The sequence below is a fragment of the Erithacus rubecula genome (genome assembly GCF_903797595.1).
Source record: "Erithacus rubecula genome assembly, chromosome: 26".
NCBI classification, from domain to species: Eukaryota; Metazoa; Chordata; class Aves; order Passeriformes; family Muscicapidae; genus Erithacus; species Erithacus rubecula.
This window is the reverse complement of record NC_136678.1, coordinates 2,870,011-2,888,180: the sequence shown is the minus strand read 5'-3', so window position 1 is coordinate 2,888,180 and position 18,170 is coordinate 2,870,011. Positions and strand designations below refer to the sequence as shown.

At 46.2% G+C, this 18,170-nt stretch overlaps 1 protein-coding gene across 3 annotated transcripts; it reads left to right on the top strand.

Moving 5' to 3' along the window:
* Window positions 1-750: 750 nt before the first annotated feature.
* Window positions 751-18,017, top strand: MAPK13 (mitogen-activated protein kinase 13). Of its 3 annotated transcripts, none has more exons than XR_013776862.1 (13): window positions 751-1,728; window positions 4,602-4,731; window positions 5,081-5,139; window positions 6,133-6,241; window positions 7,246-7,275; window positions 7,718-7,765; window positions 8,640-8,754; window positions 9,100-9,171; window positions 9,644-9,723; window positions 10,145-10,223; window positions 11,066-11,242; window positions 11,494-13,527; window positions 17,789-18,017. XR_013776862.1 is itself a non-coding variant. In XM_079327181.1 (12 exons), exons 1-12 carry the CDS (start codon window positions 1,610-1,612, stop codon window positions 11,571-11,573), a joined length of 1,098 nt encoding a protein of 365 aa, XP_079183307.1. In that variant the 5' UTR covers window positions 751-1,609; the 3' UTR covers window positions 11,574-15,347. The 3 variants fall into 3 exon arrangements, 1 of the variants encoding a protein (XP_079183307.1); XR_013776863.1 differs by lacking the exon at window positions 17,789-18,017 and adding an exon at window positions 15,615-16,743; XM_079327181.1 differs by lacking the exon at window positions 17,789-18,017 and having other exon boundaries at window positions 11,494-15,347.
* The last annotated feature ends 153 nt before the right edge of the window (window positions 18,018-18,170 follow it).

Below are 18,170 nucleotides of genomic sequence, written 5' to 3'. Positions count from 1 at the left end.
AAAAAAAAAAAAAAAAAAAAAAAAATCTAGAATCAGAACTGAACTGGGGGAAAAAGAATAAACTACATCTATCAAGTCAAAGTACTGAACTCATGAAGTTAACATGTAACTGTGCTCCAGCCAGTGCTGGGGCCATCATAGGTTGGGAGTTTGGGTGGGAGGCCCATGATGAAATGTTTATTACTAGAAGGGAAGCACGGTCAAAACTGTAACCCTGATTGTCACCCCCAGCTGTGCTGTAGAGAGTGACTGGAGGATTTTTTGGTCATCCCACCAGTTTTTTTGGTGGATTTAGCAGAGTTGGGCTCACAGTTAGACCTGACCTTGGAGGTATTTTCCAACCTGAAGGTTTCCACGATTTCTAAAGTTTCCTGTTTGATTTGGTCACAGAAGTTAACTCATCTCAGTACAGCCCAGACACACCCCAGCTATTCCCTAATTGGGCTCTGATTGCCTGAGTGCACCAGGCTGAGCCAGGGCTGTTTTCATCAAATAACCGAGGAGTTACATGTTTGCTGAAGGACCTGGAGCTTCTGCTGGGACACTGACAGGTGTGTTTATAGAGGCAGCCAAGCCGTGGGTTGTTTGCGGGCTGTGCTGCTGCAGGCGGGGCTGATGCACACAGACTGGGTTGTGATTGTGAGCACCAGGCTCTCCTCGAGGAGCAGAAGGGTCGCTGCAGAGTTGCACATAAAGCAGGCACAGTGAATCTTCCCCAGCCCCTGACTGTGCATCTCCTCTGCATGGAAGGAGCAGAGGCTCTGGGCAGAGCGCTGTGCAGGCAGCTAGGCTGGCTTGGTAAGGCTCGGCTTAGTCACTTCCTCTGGAGAGAGGGGAGGATGCGCCTCCTGTGTGGGAGCCCCAGTCGTGCTGCAGTGAAATGTCGGGGCGCTCTCTGCTTCCCGGGAATGGTTCTTCTCGTGGGCCGGGTGTGCTGGGCAGGCTGGTCTCAGCTCTCTGTGTCCGAGAGCACAAAGCGTTCTGGGGGTGCTCCCACCCCACAGCTGCTCCTGAAACCACTCGCAGCAGCCACTTGGAGAAGCTCAGGCTGCTTCCAGCACCTCCCCTCTCTGCCTGGGAGAAAATCGCCATCGCTGTGACCCCGCGGTGCCCTTGGTCACGGGCCCGGAGCTGTCCATTGAAAGAAGGATGTCCCCGAGTCTGACGCGGTGCTGTGGCTTGTCTCCCGGATTCCCCGGCTCGACGAGTCCTTACTCATCCCCTTGTTTGGAGGAGGGATTTCACGAGCCCCGTCCGACCCCGTGCGGATATTTCTGGGCTGATGGAGCAGCAGAGCGGGGCTGTGGATGACAGGGGCCGCCCGAGGCGGGTCCGAGCGCGGCCGGCTGCGCCCCTGCTGCAGCGCAGCCCAGAGGCACCTGTGCGGCACCGAGGCGTGTCAGGAAACCCGATGCCTCACCTCTGCCAATGTGGAGGCGGAGGGAGGAGGGCCCAAAGACATGTCCCTTCACGCTCGCCACAGCTGAAAACAGAGAAGGAAACTTGCTAGAGGCTTTTCCAGCAGCGCACGAACTGTCCCGCTCTCACCTCAGGAGCCCTCCCGTACTCCACTACTCTGGGGGGGTGGCTGTCCCGCAGCCGTCGGGCGATGAACATCGCAAGGAGAAGAGGCTTCTACAGACAGGAGGTGAACAACACGCTCTGGGAGCTGCCCAGGAGATACGGAGCCCTGCACCCGCTGGGCTCCGGGGCCTACGGCTCCGTCTGGTGAGTGGGGTCCTGCTCGCACCGGGGGTGTTTGAACTTCCGTGCCGGGGGCGAAACGAGGAGGTGCTTGGCAGCACCCCTCCATTAAAGGGACATTTGCATGTGTGATGGGGACAGGCTGTCTCCTGCTCCAGAGCTGCAGACTCGCTCGCTTGAGGATAATGTTTGGGCAGCGCGGGTGGGCAGCGCTGCCAGGACAGCCGGGGGTCACCTCGGCCCCGGGGTCACCTCCGAACTGCGCTCAGGCAGATTTTGAGCTGCTTTGGGCTCGAGCTTGAGGGAAGGTTCCTGCCTGGCAGCACAGGAAGGGGATGGGGAGTCCCTGAGTGTCTGGAAGAGGTTCGTGGGTGGTTACAGAGGTGGGAACTGTCATTGCTGCTCTGCCCCAGCAGCTAGAGGAAGCAGCTGGACAATGCAACCCTGACACTGCTTCCAGTTTGAAATCATAAAGTGGACAGGAATTACTGTAAACCAGGATCACTAACAGACTGGCACTTCCTTCACGGCTGATGATAAACCCCAGCCCACAAAAGAGCAGCAGGAGCTGCTGTTAATTATTCAGCCGGGCAAAGCTGCCTGAAGCAAGAGCAAGCACAAGTGAGACGTTGCTGGGTTTACACTGAGGAACCAGAGACGGCAGCTCTGAAAGGCTAAATGTGAAACAGTCCATTGATAGGATCTGAATAGAGCCTTTATTTCATAACGTCCTGAGCTAAAAATAATAATAAAAAAGGTGTGTCCGTTTTTATAGGTGTCGGGCAAAGTCTGGCCTGCCACTGACACTAATCCTGAAACTCTGGTGCCCTGATTTTTTTTTCTTTTTCCTGCAGATTCTAATTTGCAGAGAGGCACCCCTTTGGCTGCCCAGGTGCATTTAGATTCTTAAGTAAGTCCTGCAAAATTAGGCAGGATTAGACTTGACTTTTAATTTATATTTGTACAGTGTTCTCTGATTTTTATCACAGAGAAAATCAAGAAGAAAAATAAAGACAGGACCGAAAAAAAAAAATAAAAAGGAAGAGAGAAATCCTTTCAAGTTTCCTTGCTCACACGAAAGAAAAACAAACATCAAAAGAAATCTTTACTGGTCCTTGTAAAAGTCTCTGGAACTCTCAAGGAGAGAGGGAGAGGAGGGTGTTGGAGCAGCCCTGGGGTCCGTGGTGGGTTTGAATGAACAGAGTTCAGCAGGGAGAGCTCAGTGCCAATTCCAAGCTGAGGCAGAAAATGTGGAGTTAGGATTTGCTGTCCTCTGCTGGGAATTGCTGAGAAAATTTCCTATTGCAGCATTATGCAGCAGCAGCTTTTATACCTTCTTGAACAGCTGAGAAAATAACTCAGGAGAAACAGCAAAAGCTTCTTTCTGCCATTATTAATTTGCCAAAATCTGTAGTGATTTGGCTTCCAGCTGAGTGTAATTGTGAATGAAGAATTTTCTAACCCCTTCAGTGCTGGTCTTGCTGATCTCTAGCAGCCAAGGCAGGGACACAGCTCTGCCCAAACTGCATCTGTTCACTAAATCTGAGTGGGGAGAGCTCTGAATGAATGGGCTCTGGGCTGGGATTACAGCACTGCCTGCTGTGCAGCTCAGGCTCCACCTGCAGCTCTCCTGTCTTGGGTACTGGGGTTAGATTTAAGTCAGCAGCTGGGGGGGGACCCTCAGATCAGGAAATCTGCCTTGGATTCTGCAGTTTGATTCCCTGGTCTGAGTCCTTTCCTCTGTTTCCTGGCTCCTCAAAAAATGTATGCAGTGCTGTCCCCTCTGCTGACCTCAGCTGAAGTCCTGAAAGGGAGACAAAACCTTACTCAGAGTCCTCCTACAATACCCTGCAGATCTTCAGCACTTCAGCTGCCCTGTGTAGCTGTTCCTGCACCCCCTTTGCTTCTCCTGACCCGATATTTATCAGTGCAAGGCTGGAGGATGCAGCTGGAAGCCATGGACTGAACATGATTCACAGCTCTTCTGTTCCCATGGGAGATGGGATAGGGATTTCTGAAGCACTGGGAACTGCTCAGGGAATCCACAGTGGGATTTGGCAGGGAAAAGCCTTTTTTTCATGTTTGCTTCTCAGGAGGGGTCAAAGAGGGGCTGAGACACCCCTGGAAAACACCAGTGAGAGCCCTGAATTACAGCTGTTTGTCTGAGAACCTCCCTTCTCCTCTGCAATCTGAGCAGGGACCTCCAGAGGAAGAGGAGCTGTCCCAGGGCTGCTGTGTCCAGCTGCAAGCAGCCAATGAGACCAGCAGCAGTAACAGCAATGGCTGCTGTGGCAGGTTTTCATCAGCTTTAGACAAGAGTCACATTTTCAGCCAGACCTGCTCTTACACAGAAGGGAATGTGTAATGAAGGATTCTGAACACAGCAGGATTAATTGCAGCAGTATTTTCAACATGTGACGTCCACTGTCTTTGCTCCAGAACACAGTGAAGGCAGCTGGCCTGCCCTAAAATACAACAACCTCCAAGCAGATGGCAAAGCAGAAATTTCTATATCTTTATTCCCTTATCTCCATGCATTAGGGAAGGAGAAGGCAGACTTCAAACTGATTCTGACCTTTAACCATTTGTGTTTCACTTTTCTCTCAGCTCTGTTACCTCCAGCTCATTTCTGCAGGTTGAAGGGAATAAAGATGAGCCACTCATGCTTTTCTTGGTGTCCCCCTCATCCCTCAAAGAGCACAGGCTGTGGTGTGCTGCCCAAAGCCACACAGGGTAACATCTCTGTGTGCAGAGCTCCACTGAGCTCCCAAAGCACCTTTCTCTGCTGTCCTTCTGCAAGCACAGGAATCAGCTGTTCTAGGAGAATTCTGTGGTGTTACAAAATCTGTTAAAGCACATTGATGACATCAGAATGTTTTTTTATTTGCCTGCTGCAGTTCAGCCATAGACAAGAAGACAGGGGAGAAAGTGGCCATCAAGAAGCTGTGCCGCCCGTTCCAGTCTGAGATCTTTGCCAAGAGAGCCTACAGGGAGCTGATGCTGTTGAAGCACATGCAACATGAGAATGTGAGTGCTCATCTCTCCTCTTCCTGCTGACACAAAACTGTTTCCTTGTCACCTGGGAGTAAGTCCCTTTTGGTGGCATCACCTGTGTTTTAATTGATATTTGGTATGTGCAGGCAGTCTCAGGGTTTAGCTGTGACCTGTTTGCTGTGCCCAGGCTGGAGCAGGTGTGTAATGGGTCAGCCCAGGTATTAGTAAGAGGGAAAACATTTGTGCAGCATCAGTGAGGAGTCCCTGGGTTCCTCAGATGGAATTCTCTGTGTTCACTGGCATGTGCCAATGGAGAGCTGATGGGTGCATGTGCACAGCAGGTGCTTTCCAGATTTAAATGTGGGTTTCTTTCCTTCCTCAGGTCATTGGGCTGCTTGATGTCTTCACCTCCACTGCCTCCTACCAGGGGTTCCAGGACTTGTAAGTCTGGAGTAGTTTGCTCTGTGTAGACTCAACTATTTTCCAAGACAGCTGTGTTTTAGCAGAGGGCTGAGGTGCAAAGGGACCAGACTAGAACCCAGGCATCCCCAAATCTCTCAGAGAAGCAAGAGCACAGATCAGCTGCCATGGCTGACACACCCAGAACACGTGAGCAGCCCCCAGCCCTGCTCACAGCTGGGACACCACAGCAGGCACAGCTGAGCAATGAGGATGTGTCACATTCCATGGTGCCTCACACAGGGTGACCCATGCTGGCACTGGGTGACTGCTGAGCTAAGGGGCTGCTCTCACAATGGAGAAGAATTGTTCATCAGGCCTCAGGGAAATTAAACTCAGAATTTAAGAGATCTGTCATTCTTTTCTGCTTGATTCTGACACTCCTCAATTAATTTTTTGGCATTTTCCCTCTGTGCAGCCACGTTGGACAAGCCCTTCTCCCTTCCCCACCACTGCAGATGAGCAGTGTGTGCCTGGGTTTGGGGTTTGGGGTTTGGCTGATGGCTGAGGGTGAGGAGCACTTGAAGGTTCTCAGAGCAGCTCCTGCAGGAAGACCATTAATTAATTAGCAGCCTCAGCAGGCAGATACTGAAGGAAGCTGGAGAACATTACACTGACAAATTTGGGAGCCAGTGCAGCTGCTTTGCTGTGTAAGATGCTTCAGCTCCTGGGTGGTAAAAGGCTGTCCAAAATTGAACTTCACTTGAGGTCTAAACTAATTTAGGATCCTGAAGATTCTTGTTCTTAATTGACATCAGATATCTGATTTCAGGGGAGGAGAAAGAGCAATTTTCAGAACAGGCTGAAATTCCAGCTTCTCTGCAGGATGTGCTAGTTAGCCAGGAACAGTCACAACAACTCATCTTCCTCACAGTGAGTTACACAGCCAGAAAAACCAAACCTAGTGAGAACAAGGCTAGCCTGGTCCCCTGCATTTTTCTTCCAGACTCAGGGCCTTGTCTTACTGCCTTTTAGCTACCTGGTGATGCCATACATGCGGACAGATTTACAAAAGATCATGGGACATGAATTCAGTGATGAAAAGATCCAGTACCTGGTCTACCAAATGCTGAAAGGGCTGAAGGTAGGTGGGGCTGGAGGAGTTTAGTGACTCCCTGTGTCTCTGTGTGTCACCTCTGGGCTGACCCTAACTAAACTCCCCTCCAGGACTCTGCAGGAGGATGGGGGAGTTTGTGCATCCCCTCAGGTGTTGGCTGTTGAACCATTCCTGTTCCAGCACACATCAATAAAATGAGTGTTTGCTGACATCAGGCAGTCTTGGATCAAAGTAATCAGCAGCCACAGCCTTGGGATGGCTCTCCCATGGCAGCACCTGCCTCTCTCTGCCTTCCCAAACCTCAGCAAAACTCTGCACAGAGAGGGGGAGCCTGGCAGCAGCAGGAGCTTCTCTGAACTGTCACAGAGGCTCTCAGGGGACAGCACAGAGGGAATGATTTTCTGTTCAGCAGCATGAGGAAAGAATGTGTTCCTGTAAATGGCTCTGGGGGAGCTGAAACAATCACTGCAAACTCTGGGATGTGGGGACAGAGCTTTCCAGCTGCCTCTCACATCCTGCACCTGGAGCCACAGCAGTGGCTCACAGGCATCAGTGGGCTCACCTAAGTCACACCTGTCCCAGGCCACTGCTACCTTGAGTTTAAATACAGGGGGGAAGAACACACAGAAGGTTTTACTGGTGTGCCAAAAACTCTGTAGTCAGTTTTGCAATTTTTTTTTGTATTTGGACTGAGATTATTTTTTTGAACACCCTAAATAACCATGTTCTCATGTCATCTGCTGTAACCTTGATGACTTTGATAGTTTGAAGCTGTTGTTGTACTTGCTCTAAGGAGCTGTTGCTTCATCCCTCTTCTGCTCTGTGCATCTTCTTTAGACTGGCAATAGCACTGTAAGTACTGTCAGTAATCTGGGGCAGAAATTTCTTTTCAAACTTCTGCTCTAGGGACCTTTAGAAGGCTGCAGAGGTTTGTTCTCAGCAAGTTCTTGTTTGTAGCTCTCATTTCTCTGCTGGAGAACAGAAGATTTTGTCTGCTGGTGATCACATTGTGATTCCTTTTTCTATTTCAGTATATTCACTCAGCTGGCATCGTCCACAGGGTAAGTTCATGTGTGCTCTTATTCTGATTTTTGTCTGACAAACACAGCATAATCATAAAGGTAATAAATTCCTAACCATCATTTCACTAATAGCATTGTCTGCTCCAATTTTCCATCCTGTCTGCTCTCTTTTCCATCCTACATCCTATATATGTTTGGATTTGCTAATACATGCAGCATTTTGAGAAAATGCTGTATTTTCTGATAAGGTGAGGAACATTTTATGATGCTTTCTGAATTAAAACTGTTTCAGAAAAGAATCAAACAGTAATCTAAAGCTGTACAGTATAGCAGGCATGGTGTTTATTCAGTCATTTGCTGAGTTGATCCTGAACCTGGGGTGTTATGGGACCACATCAAAGGCAAGCAGAGGTTCAACTGAGAGTTGTGTTGATGGATTACAACTTGAAACATCCAATTTTTCTGCTCCTGTCTGTTGCAGGACCTGAAGCCAAGTAACCTGGCTGTGAATGAAGACTGCCAGCTGAAGGTAGGAGGCAGAGGCACTTTGCAGCACTCGTGGAGGAGCTGCTCTGCCAGCAGGAAATTGGCACTGTCATGTTTCCTCTTCCCTCCCCAGCCTCCATTCCAGGCCTGGTGTTCCTTGGTGGCTGCAGCAGAGGGAAATGCTCCCCTGCTGATGTCACTTGCTGAATCAGGACACAAGACCTCAAATGAGCCTTGTGTCACTGCAATCCTCATGGGTGGCAGTGTGTAATGACTGCCTAGAGAAATGCAGCACTGCTGAGCAATGCTTGCAGCAGGTGAATGATCCCTGAAGGGTAACTGCATCCAGCTGCAGCTGCCCCTTGGTGCTCATGGGGATTGTGGCTGTGATTCCAAAGTCATTCTCAGGGCTGCTCTGAAGGGTTTGCTTGCTGCTGGCATTTTCTGTAATGTGTATTACAAGGAGTGGCTCTGCTGCCCATAAAGGTTGGGTCAAGCTTGTTCATCTTCAGCATTGAGGGAGAGGCCATGCTGTGTCACCTGCAAGGTGTTCTTGCAGGAAAGGGTGAGCTGGGGTGACCTGGAGCATTCCTTCACCACCAGGTCACAGACCAACTCCAGTAAAGCACATGGATTAGAAACTTCAGCTTCAAAGAAAGGCAGTGACCTTCCAGGGAGCACTGATCCTTTCAGCAGGCTCTTCTCATGACAATGGGGTTTGCAGCTGCCTTGCAATTTACAGTGGGATTAAGACATATTAATTCTTTGAACCATCCCATGGGTGTCTGTGGTGGAGCTTTGTTATTATCTGATTGGAGCTATTTCATTTTACCTTACAAATAGAGTCTCACTTGCCCATAGGATTTCTCTTTTCTCTCCTGCCCTCCCTTCTCCTTTTTCTTCCTCTGGCACTGCAGATCCTGGATTTTGGCCTGGCCAGACAGGCTGATGCTGAGATGACAGGCTATGTGGTCACACGGTGGTACAGAGCCCCAGAAGTCATCCTGAACTGGATGCATTACAACCAGACAGGTGAGCAGCCCTGCCCTGCCCTGGGACTCCCTGTGATGAGCTGGGGGATCTGCTGGCTCACATCTCACAGAATTGCCCAGCTCTTTCTCCTCTTTATCAGCAGTGTTCCCTGGAGTAGAGGAGGTACCAGAGGTGTTGCACAATTCACAGAGCTGCTGCTTGCAGGAAATGATGAAAGCAGAGATTTTAGCAGCATAGAAAGAACAGAGGAGGGTGGGAGGGAGTGAAATTTAAATCAGTGCTTGCTGCAAGCAGCAGCCAAAGTGACAGCCCCAGCAACCACTGCTGCCTTTTTAATTTTTTTCCCTTCTTTTCCTCCCCTCCTTCCTTTTTCTCTCTGAACAGTGGATATCTGGTCTATTGGCTGTATCATGGCAGAAATGCTGACTGGGAAAACACTCTTTAAAGGAAAAGACTGTATCCTTTCAAGCTGAAACTTTTTCCCTGAGCAGAGTAATAATTCTTGGTGTGTGTGAAAGAGTTTTAATGAATGAGGCAACTGAAAAAAACAGGTGTCAGTCTGGTTTATCAGGAGATAATCACAAAGACCAGACTTTTTGGGGAGAAAAACAGAAGGGGACCTCAGAAATGCACCTCTCTGGTGGCATGGTTCTTTATCAGTGTTCAACCTTGTGTGGCCATAGCTCCATATCCTTCCTTGCATATCCTTCCAAGCCCATGGATGTGTGTCCTGGCATAGTTGTACCAGAAAAACTGATCTGTTGATGGAAATGACATGCCAAGAAGAAAGGCTCAGAGCTCTTTTTGCCAGTGAATGAATCTCTGCTTGTGGGACTGGTGCGTTTGTATTGTGCTCTCACAGGCTGAGCTGGGGTGGAGGTGCCCAGGGTTTGCCCCTCAAAGGATGATCTTTAACACAGCTTGCCAGACCTGGATCAACTGACCCAGATCCTGAAAGTAACAGGGCACCCAGGAGAGGATTTCTTGGAGAAGCTGGAGGACAAAGCGGTAAGGGGGGGCTGCCTGTGGGTTTGGGTCCTGCTGGCAGGGGAAGGGCTGTGTTTGGCATGGGAGAGCAGGGAAGGGCAGCAGCAGCTTTTCCCCTGGGCAAGGGAGGCATTTCTCTGTGCTGGTGGCACATCTGGAGCTGGTGCTGCTTTGGGAATGGCTGTGCTTGGCAGGGATCCCTTGTGAGGGGCCTGATGTCCCAGCACCACCAATCCTCTCTGTTCTCCAGCTTGCCTCTTGAAACAGAAGTGTTTTTCTGTCTTGACCATTAAAAATAGTTCAATGTAGAGTGCTTGCTGAAATGGGATATCTGGGATGCTTTGCTCTTCTCTTATTTGCCTTTGCTCATCAGAGCCATGGGGCTGAGGGCTGTATTTCACACCTCTCCATGTGCAGTAACTGTGCTTTCCTTCCTCTTCAGGCAAAGAGTTACATCAAGTCCCTTCCTCAAATCCCCAAGAAGGATTTGACTGTGCTCTTCCCTAAAGCAAATCCTCAGGGTAAGTAATCTCCAGCATTTCTCATGAGTTTTCACAGCTGGAAAAAAGACAAACTCACTGCCACAGCCCCAACTTTATTTCTCCTTCTCATAATTTCTTGCTACTTTTTTTCCTTGCAGTTTGTACCCCTTTCCTTCCTCAGGGAAAATGTGTACAAATTAAAAGCAGGATTATCTTTTATTGGCATTATAATGATGATGGTCTGTTGTTCTTGGCCATTTACTAATTTTTTATTATTATTATTTTTAAGTACAGTGTAGATCCTGTTTGCTGAATACTTTGATCTAGCAATACTTAACAGACAGCTGATGTGAAATTTTCAGGGAGAGCAGGCAAAACTCTTTTAGAAACTGAATGGAAAAAAGTCTTAAAATGTTAAAACCAAGTGAGAATGGGCTGACAGACTAGACAGCATCTGAGTTTGCTGCCCTCCTCTTTACCAGGGGTGTTTAGGTTTCTATACAGATTACTCATGTTAAAACTCCTTTGAGATGCAGGGCTCTGAATGAAAGCAAATTATTAAAACTGAAAAAATATCTTGAGGTTACTAGCTTACTCCTCGTGTTTCTGCAGCCCAATCTGTGCAGCAAGGCTTATTCAAGTCTAATTTATTTCTGTACAATTTAACTTCTGTTAGTAAGAGCTCCCTGAGGCTGTTGCTGGGCAGATTTTGCATCTCCATGATGGGAGCTCCTTGCTGCCTTGCCCAGGTTGAGGAATCTCTTCAGGGTTCAGGTCTGGAGGTGAAACACTGGAAATTCCAGTGCCACACCTGCAGGGCTCATGCACAGAGTGTCTCTGCTGCCCTGCACCTTGCCTAGCCCTGTTCCCATCCCCTGCAGCTGTGGATCTGCTGGACAAGATGCTGCAGCTGGATGTGGAAAAGCGTCTGACAGCAACAGAGGCCCTGGCTCACCCCTACTTCGACCAGTTCCGAGATCTGGAGGAGGAGACAGAGGCACAACACTCCTATGATGATTCTCTGGAACATGAAAAGCTTTCAATAGAGGAGTGGAAAAGTAAGAAGTTGATTTTCTTTGGGGTTCCTGTCTAGCACAGGACTTTCCTACCTCTCTTTCTTGCCTGTACAGATGCTGGGGAAGGCTGTGATTGCATGGATCTCTTGATTTTGTACATTCACCAAAGATCTCTTCAGGCAAACTTTTTTCATCTTTCTCCTTTGTCTCTTTTTCTGCACATCCAACATTCCAACTTTCATTTGTGTCCTCTAAAATCACACATCCATGGTTATTCTGTTCTGTTTTTCAAGAGCACATTTACAAGGAGATCCTGACCTTCAGTCCCTTTGCACGGAAGGATTCCAAGAAGAGAAGTGGGATGTCATTATAGCAACAGTGCAGCTGTGGCTGGGACTCAGTTCTCCTTGATGACATCAAATTCACTCCACACTGCCTTGCTGGTGGCCAACTTTTGGCCTGTGGGACCTCTCTCCATGTGCCAACACAAGGATGACACCATGCTGAGAGCACTGGACTTTGTTCTAGTAAAGGGGAAGCACCCCTGATAGTTTTTGACATAAAAGACAAATATATTCTTGTTGAAACTTTAAGTGGGAAAATTTTACATGGTGTTTTCTTTTTTTTCTTTTTTCTTCCCTGTATTTGTCCATTTGAGAGAGGAGGGGTTTAATTCTTTCTCATTAGTCTTTTCAAGCACGGGGTTTAGTACATTAATTATGGATGAGGTAAAGAAAAAGGAAGTGACTCCTAAGAAAAAGGATCAGAAATACTGAATTTCAGCATAACAAGACCTTAACCAATCTCACTCTGCTGTGTCCTGCTTCCCTGAGCAGCCACAGAGCACCCACAAGGCTGCAGGGATGGTGTCAGCTCTGGGGCCCCAGGGGACCAGCCTGTGCTCAGAGCAGCTACAAACTCATCCTCTCATCTTATACACAAAATCCTGCTCAGATGCTTCCCCTCCAAAGAGCCACTGCCTCTTTTTAAATTTTATTTTTCCCCTGCTTATTTCATTCTCTGGGATTTGATCAGTGCTGTCTCCTCCTCACTGCCAGCAGCAAACACAGCCTGGGAATTCAAGGCCTCTTCCCACAGTGCCAGACTGGGAGTCCCAAGCAGATGCACAAGTTGGTTTGAATATGGATCTGCAGGAAGTTTTCCAGCCTGTGCTGAAACTGGGGTATCTGCAGACCTACAACTTATCAATACAGTCACTTGATAGTGCAATATGGATCTGCAGGAAGTTTTCCAGCCTGTGCTGAAACTGGGGTATCTGCAGACCTACAGTTTATCAATACAGTCACTTGATAGTGCAGGCACAGCTGCTGGTTGTGATAACACCTTTGGGACTGCAACACCTTCTTCCCTATGGGGATCAGGCATGTTCAGCCAGTCATTCCAAAGTCCATCCCAAGGGATCTGTGCCCAGAGCCAAGTGCCTTCTCTGTATCACAGCTCAGAGCACAGAGTTCCCAGGACTAGAGAAAAGTATTGAGAAGTTATTTGACCTCAGTAATACACACAGTGATTCTCAACTCCCCTCCTCTTTTGTAGCTGCTGACTTATTTTGGTTTGTTTAGCCAGGTTGGTTGTTTTCAGTACTCTCTAATTTTCTTCTTAAGTAATGTTCAGTTTTGCTGTACAGACCACAAATATGGGAAAACTGCAACATTTCCAGAATGTTCTGATCTCTCTTCTCCACTGGGAGCTGGACACAGTGATGTCATGTTGCTTGGCTGCCTCCCTGTTGCAGCTCATGGCATGCAGCACAGGATAACCCTGCAGTTTTTGATAGGATGCTGTTGATGTTTGCCTGCTGCAGCTGCACAGATGGTCCATGATGATAAGAGGAGGTTTCTCTTGGCTCCTATCTGTCTGGGTCATGCACAAGCCCTTTGCTTCATTCCTCTCTTGGGTAGGGACAGTGAACACAGAACTGTTGTGATGTGTCCTCAATTCCCAGGAAATTCAATGATTTCTCATGCAGCACTCCTTTGTAAAGAGCTGGGCTGGGGGATATGCAGCAATGTTCTGCTGTCTCTGTCCTGAAAAACACAGCTTGATGAGGTTTAGGCTTCATTCTTTCCTCTTGCTAAGGAATAACCTCCCTTTTCCTTGAATGGCAGAAGGGAGTTCTAGCTGCATCTGTCAAACTGGAATCCTTTTGAATCTGACCTGGCTGCCACATGCATAATCTTGAACAGAGGTTGGAGAGAAGCTCTCTGCAGCTGCCATGAACATCTCAGAGGGCTGCAGATGTTTAGAGCTGCCTGTGCCAGGGTCAAATGAGGCTTGGTGCTTTGCAGTGGAGGGTCACTGTCCAGGTGAGTGTTTGTGAGTGCTCAGGGAGATGTTTCAGGCTGCCCTCCTGACTCTATGCAACCCTGGACATGGAGAGGCAGAGAATTCTTAAAAGCTCAATCTTGCAGAAAAATTTGAATCCATCTATGAAGACATTTAGAGTAGAGAACTTCCTTTCAGAAAGTCATCTCTAAAGCCAAAGTCATCTGTTAAGGTAAAGAACCCACTGAGACACTCATGAACCACTGTAAATGGGAATTCAGGGTATTTCTTAATCATCTTGCCCTCCTTCAAAAGGGGATAGGTAGACCTGGAGAGTTTTCTGTCTCAGTAATGATGGCTGGGGGAGAAAACATCCTCATGATAAAGGAATGTATTGAGCAGGCTGCTGGTAGTTAAAAAGGGACTTGGATAGTTCTAAAGAGTAATTTAAAATGCCCTTTGGGAATTCTGTCTGAGCAGAGGACAAGCATGAAGAGGCACTGGGGACATGGGATACAAATAGGTGTGAGAAGAACAATTGTGAGCATAACTGAATATGGCACACAGATTTTGCAAACATCAATCTCACTTGTTTTAGGGAAAGCACATAAAGGCTCTTCAGCATCAGCCTTTCTGCTGAGTGTACACTCACTTTCAGGGACTGGGTTCTGGGTTTCTCAGTAGGTTTACACTTACCCTGAATGCTCTGAAATTGCAAGAGCAATCCCAACAGTTGCTGTGTGGGCTCCATGCTCTGGTTTCATTCATTCACCCACCAGCCCCACACAGTGAGAGAACACTGTGCAAAAGGATTACCCCATACCCCAACAAATGTGGGGAGCAGGTGCTCTGTAAGCCCAGGAACCCTGGAGGTATATTCATATTTGGTTTTTTTTGTGGTATGTATCATCCAAGAACTCAAAATAGTAGAAAATGTAGCAGGTTGGTAGTGGAGTATCTGTACAAATCAACCATCCCAGTGCTCCTGGCATCTGAGGATGTGTTTCAATCAACAGCAACAAGCTAGCAGAAGGGAGAGGTGGGGGGAAATCCTATTGACATTTCCTGAAAGGAGTTTGAAAAACACCTTCTTGACAGAGCCAGTGACTCAGGCCAAGGCTGGAATCCTTCACAATCAGCAGCAGAAGCAAGAGGGGGTGTGTGACCCTGACAGACACTGTGAGTCAAGGCAGGAATTGCCTCATGCAGAGGTGCAGCAGTGCCTGCTGCATGACTCACACTGACACACAATTCATGGACATTCCTTTCATTACAAGTATAGTTTACATGCTTAAAAATACAAAACCAAGTGATAAAAACCCCTCACCTATTAGAGCAGTCCAAAATTCCATAAATCAGGCCAGCCAAAAATAAGTTTGTTGTTTGTACTGAGTCTGTTTGATAAAAATTGACATGGATATATGGGTGGAATTTTTGTGCCTGTCTCAGATAACATACAGATGTCTAACTTGGAATGCTATTTACTTGCTAGTCTTACATTCATTTCTGACTTCCAAGCTTTTTTTTTTTTTTTTTTTTTTTTTTTTAATTTGGAAAATAAAGCCTTCAGAAAAAAATCTTTCTCTGTAAGTTTATTTTGACAGTTAATTAGGTCTGTGAAGTTGCAACTTTATGGGGCCTATTTCTCAGATACTTGCACATGTAGGTGGGAAATCAAAAGCAGATGAAGGAATGATTATTTTATTTTCTTAAGAGATGCCACAAAATTAGAGGATTTTTAAAGAGCTGTGTTTTGGATACCACCTAGAAACCTTTCAGTGCACAATTTTGAAAATTCCCACAGCCTCTTAGAAAATTACTTATTTCATTCTGTAGGAAAAAAGACAAATAATCTGTTTTCACATTTAACATTTTAGGTAGCAGACTAAACAAATAATGCTCATGTTTTAAATATGTGCTAAGGGGAAAGAAGAAAAACATAGAAAATCATAAACACATCTGAGAACTCTAGTGAGATTCTGTACAAAGGATGGCAATACCTTTTCATATTCCCATGTCTTGCTGTTGCCTGAGCAACCAGGGAAAGCATTCCTAATCCTCTGCATTTTTCCTGTATCATGGGTCAGCAGAATGTTGGCTGGAAACGTGATTGTGGCTGTTTTTATAGCTGAGAGAAACAAAACATGAAAGATTGAATGAAGATCAGAATAGCCAGTACTAATTTGCTTTCCCCCCCAATAGGATGGACACTCACTGCACCAATTGTATTTATCATGGAATCATTCATTAAGATCATTGAGTCCAAATCTGCAGTGAAAATGTCAGAATTTCCAGGTGAATGGTGGTTTAGGGGATGTTTTACCTCATTTCTCTCTACAAGGCCATTTTCTGAGCACATGAGCTTACACAGCTTTTAATGTGATGTTCAGCTGGTGCTGGCTCACAGCTGATTCAGTCAGCTCTCCTTTTTTTGTTGGAATGCACTCCACTAAATAATACTGAAGGGTTAGTACATTTTATCTGCAACCCTCATTGATTTGCTGTTACATGGAAGTGAGTTAACTTCTTTTAGCCAAGGTTGGCTGGAAAAATAAAAATTCTCCTGCCATAAACCATCATTTCAGATCTGTCTTCAGAACCCTTCAACTGAAAAAAAAAGTTTTAAAATTAGAGGACATTGAGATTTAAAAAAAAAAAAAAAAGGACCACTGAGGAGATAGTAAGCTGGGTGCTTGTGTAACCTCTCTGATGTTAGTGAGGTTGAAGAGGGTTATAAATATATATATAAAATTCCAGTGAAAACACATGGCAACTGAGGCTTATCACTTTAGAGATATCAGGTTTTAACCTTTAATGCATAAGCTGTTTAGCAATTGCTCTAATTTCAGCAATTTTGAAGGAAACTGCAGCAGAACAAACAGCCAAAGAGAATACAAACATAATTCAGTTTTGAGGCTTAATAAATCAACACAGAAAAAGGTCAGCTCTCAATTCTACATGATAATGCTCTTCCCTTTTTTAGTATGTTTTATATGCTTGAATAAACATGAAATTGTAATATGAATGAAGGTGCCTGACTTTGTTTGAGGTGTCTTGGCTGCTGCTTTCATTTGAAGTAACATCACTAATTTTGCACTTGCACCCTTTAAAAACTGGGACAGCAAAAGAATTGAATTAAACTGTGCCTCTGGGATTTGAGAGAAATTCAGGATGTTTTTTTCAAATAATGCATTAGTTCCACAGCTTTGATATAAAACTAAATGATGAATAACTAGTTTTGATGTTGTAACACATGGCCCTCATCCCACTGTTCTTAATAGGGAACCTTAATATGATTATAATAAGCTAATTCCAGTGCACATTTAAGAGCATAAAGTTTCAAAATTGAGGTAAAAAAAATGAAAGAGTTTGCAAAAGTTGGTCATACTAAAAAAAAAAAAAAAAAAAAAAAAAAAAAAAAAAAAAATTCAAAAAAAAAAAAAATTCAAGTAAAATTTCCACACAAAGAAAGAAAATCACAGAATGGCCTGGGTTGGAAGGGACTGAACATCTGTGTCTCTTTTCATCCTTGTTGTAGGCTCCTCTCAGGTACTGAAGGGCTGCAATTAGGTCACCCCAAATCTTCTCTTTTCCAGGCTGAGCAAATCCTGTTCTCTCAGACTTTGAAGTGGCTCATCAATTATTGAAATTATTGTATTTACTGTTTAACTAGGAAGAAAATGCAGCTATAGATTGTTTTAGGGCTTGTTTTATCCTTCATAGCTAGGACCATACTGTTATACAGCTGTTCTTTTTGAGGGTGAGATCCTTTGTACATCAGTGAGAGTATTGGGACTTTATTTCTAAATCCTTGATACGTCATTTTTCATGCAAGACAAGAATAGATTATTTAAGTTTTGATATGTAAATAGTCGATCTGTAAAAAAGTATGCACCATATATACACAGTGCATACTTCAAAGGTGATATTTAAAGACTATTCAGTAAGTAACATGTTTGCCTTTGCTTTTAAAGCTGCAACAAACCAGAGTATTTGCAAAACAAACTGTCACAGACTGGCTGCTCTCAGATTCCGTGGTTAACATACGTTAAGAGACAAAAGATCTCCAGTTGGACTGTAAATGAGGGAAAACAGCATTCATTGCTTCCTTCTAAAACAGTTAATTCTATAAATTCAGATGGTGATATTATGCAATACTCTGCGCAGAGTGGGAGGTGGAACACACATATGCTCAAGTATGTGGCGTGCTCTATAAAAAGTAAGAGTGGGAGCCTCTGCAATTCCCATCTCAATTCTTATCTCAGCTGCTAACTTCACTTCTCCCTTCTTTGATCCCCTCAGTCCCTCTCTCACTGTCCCTCAGCCTGTCACACCTCTGCATGTGAAGAGGCCTTCTGCACTTGAAACACTCATCTACTAAATAAATACAGGCTCTTACTATTCCCACCGTTTGTTTGATGTTTGTTTAGACCAACTGTAGCAGGCAAAGGTTCTCTGGGAGTGTAGCCGGGTTGGACTCCGGCACCTGGCCACGCTCCAGGGTGTTTCCTGGGACCCTACACCTCCTGCAAAAAAAAGTGAGCTGCAAGATGAAGACACCCCAAAGGAGCGTGGGGCAACAATCCCACCTCATTCCCCGAGGCCTGACGGCTCCCGGCTGCGAGGTACCGGCCTGGGATGGTTGCAGCCGAGCCCCCGAACCCCAAGCCCGCGGATGATGCGG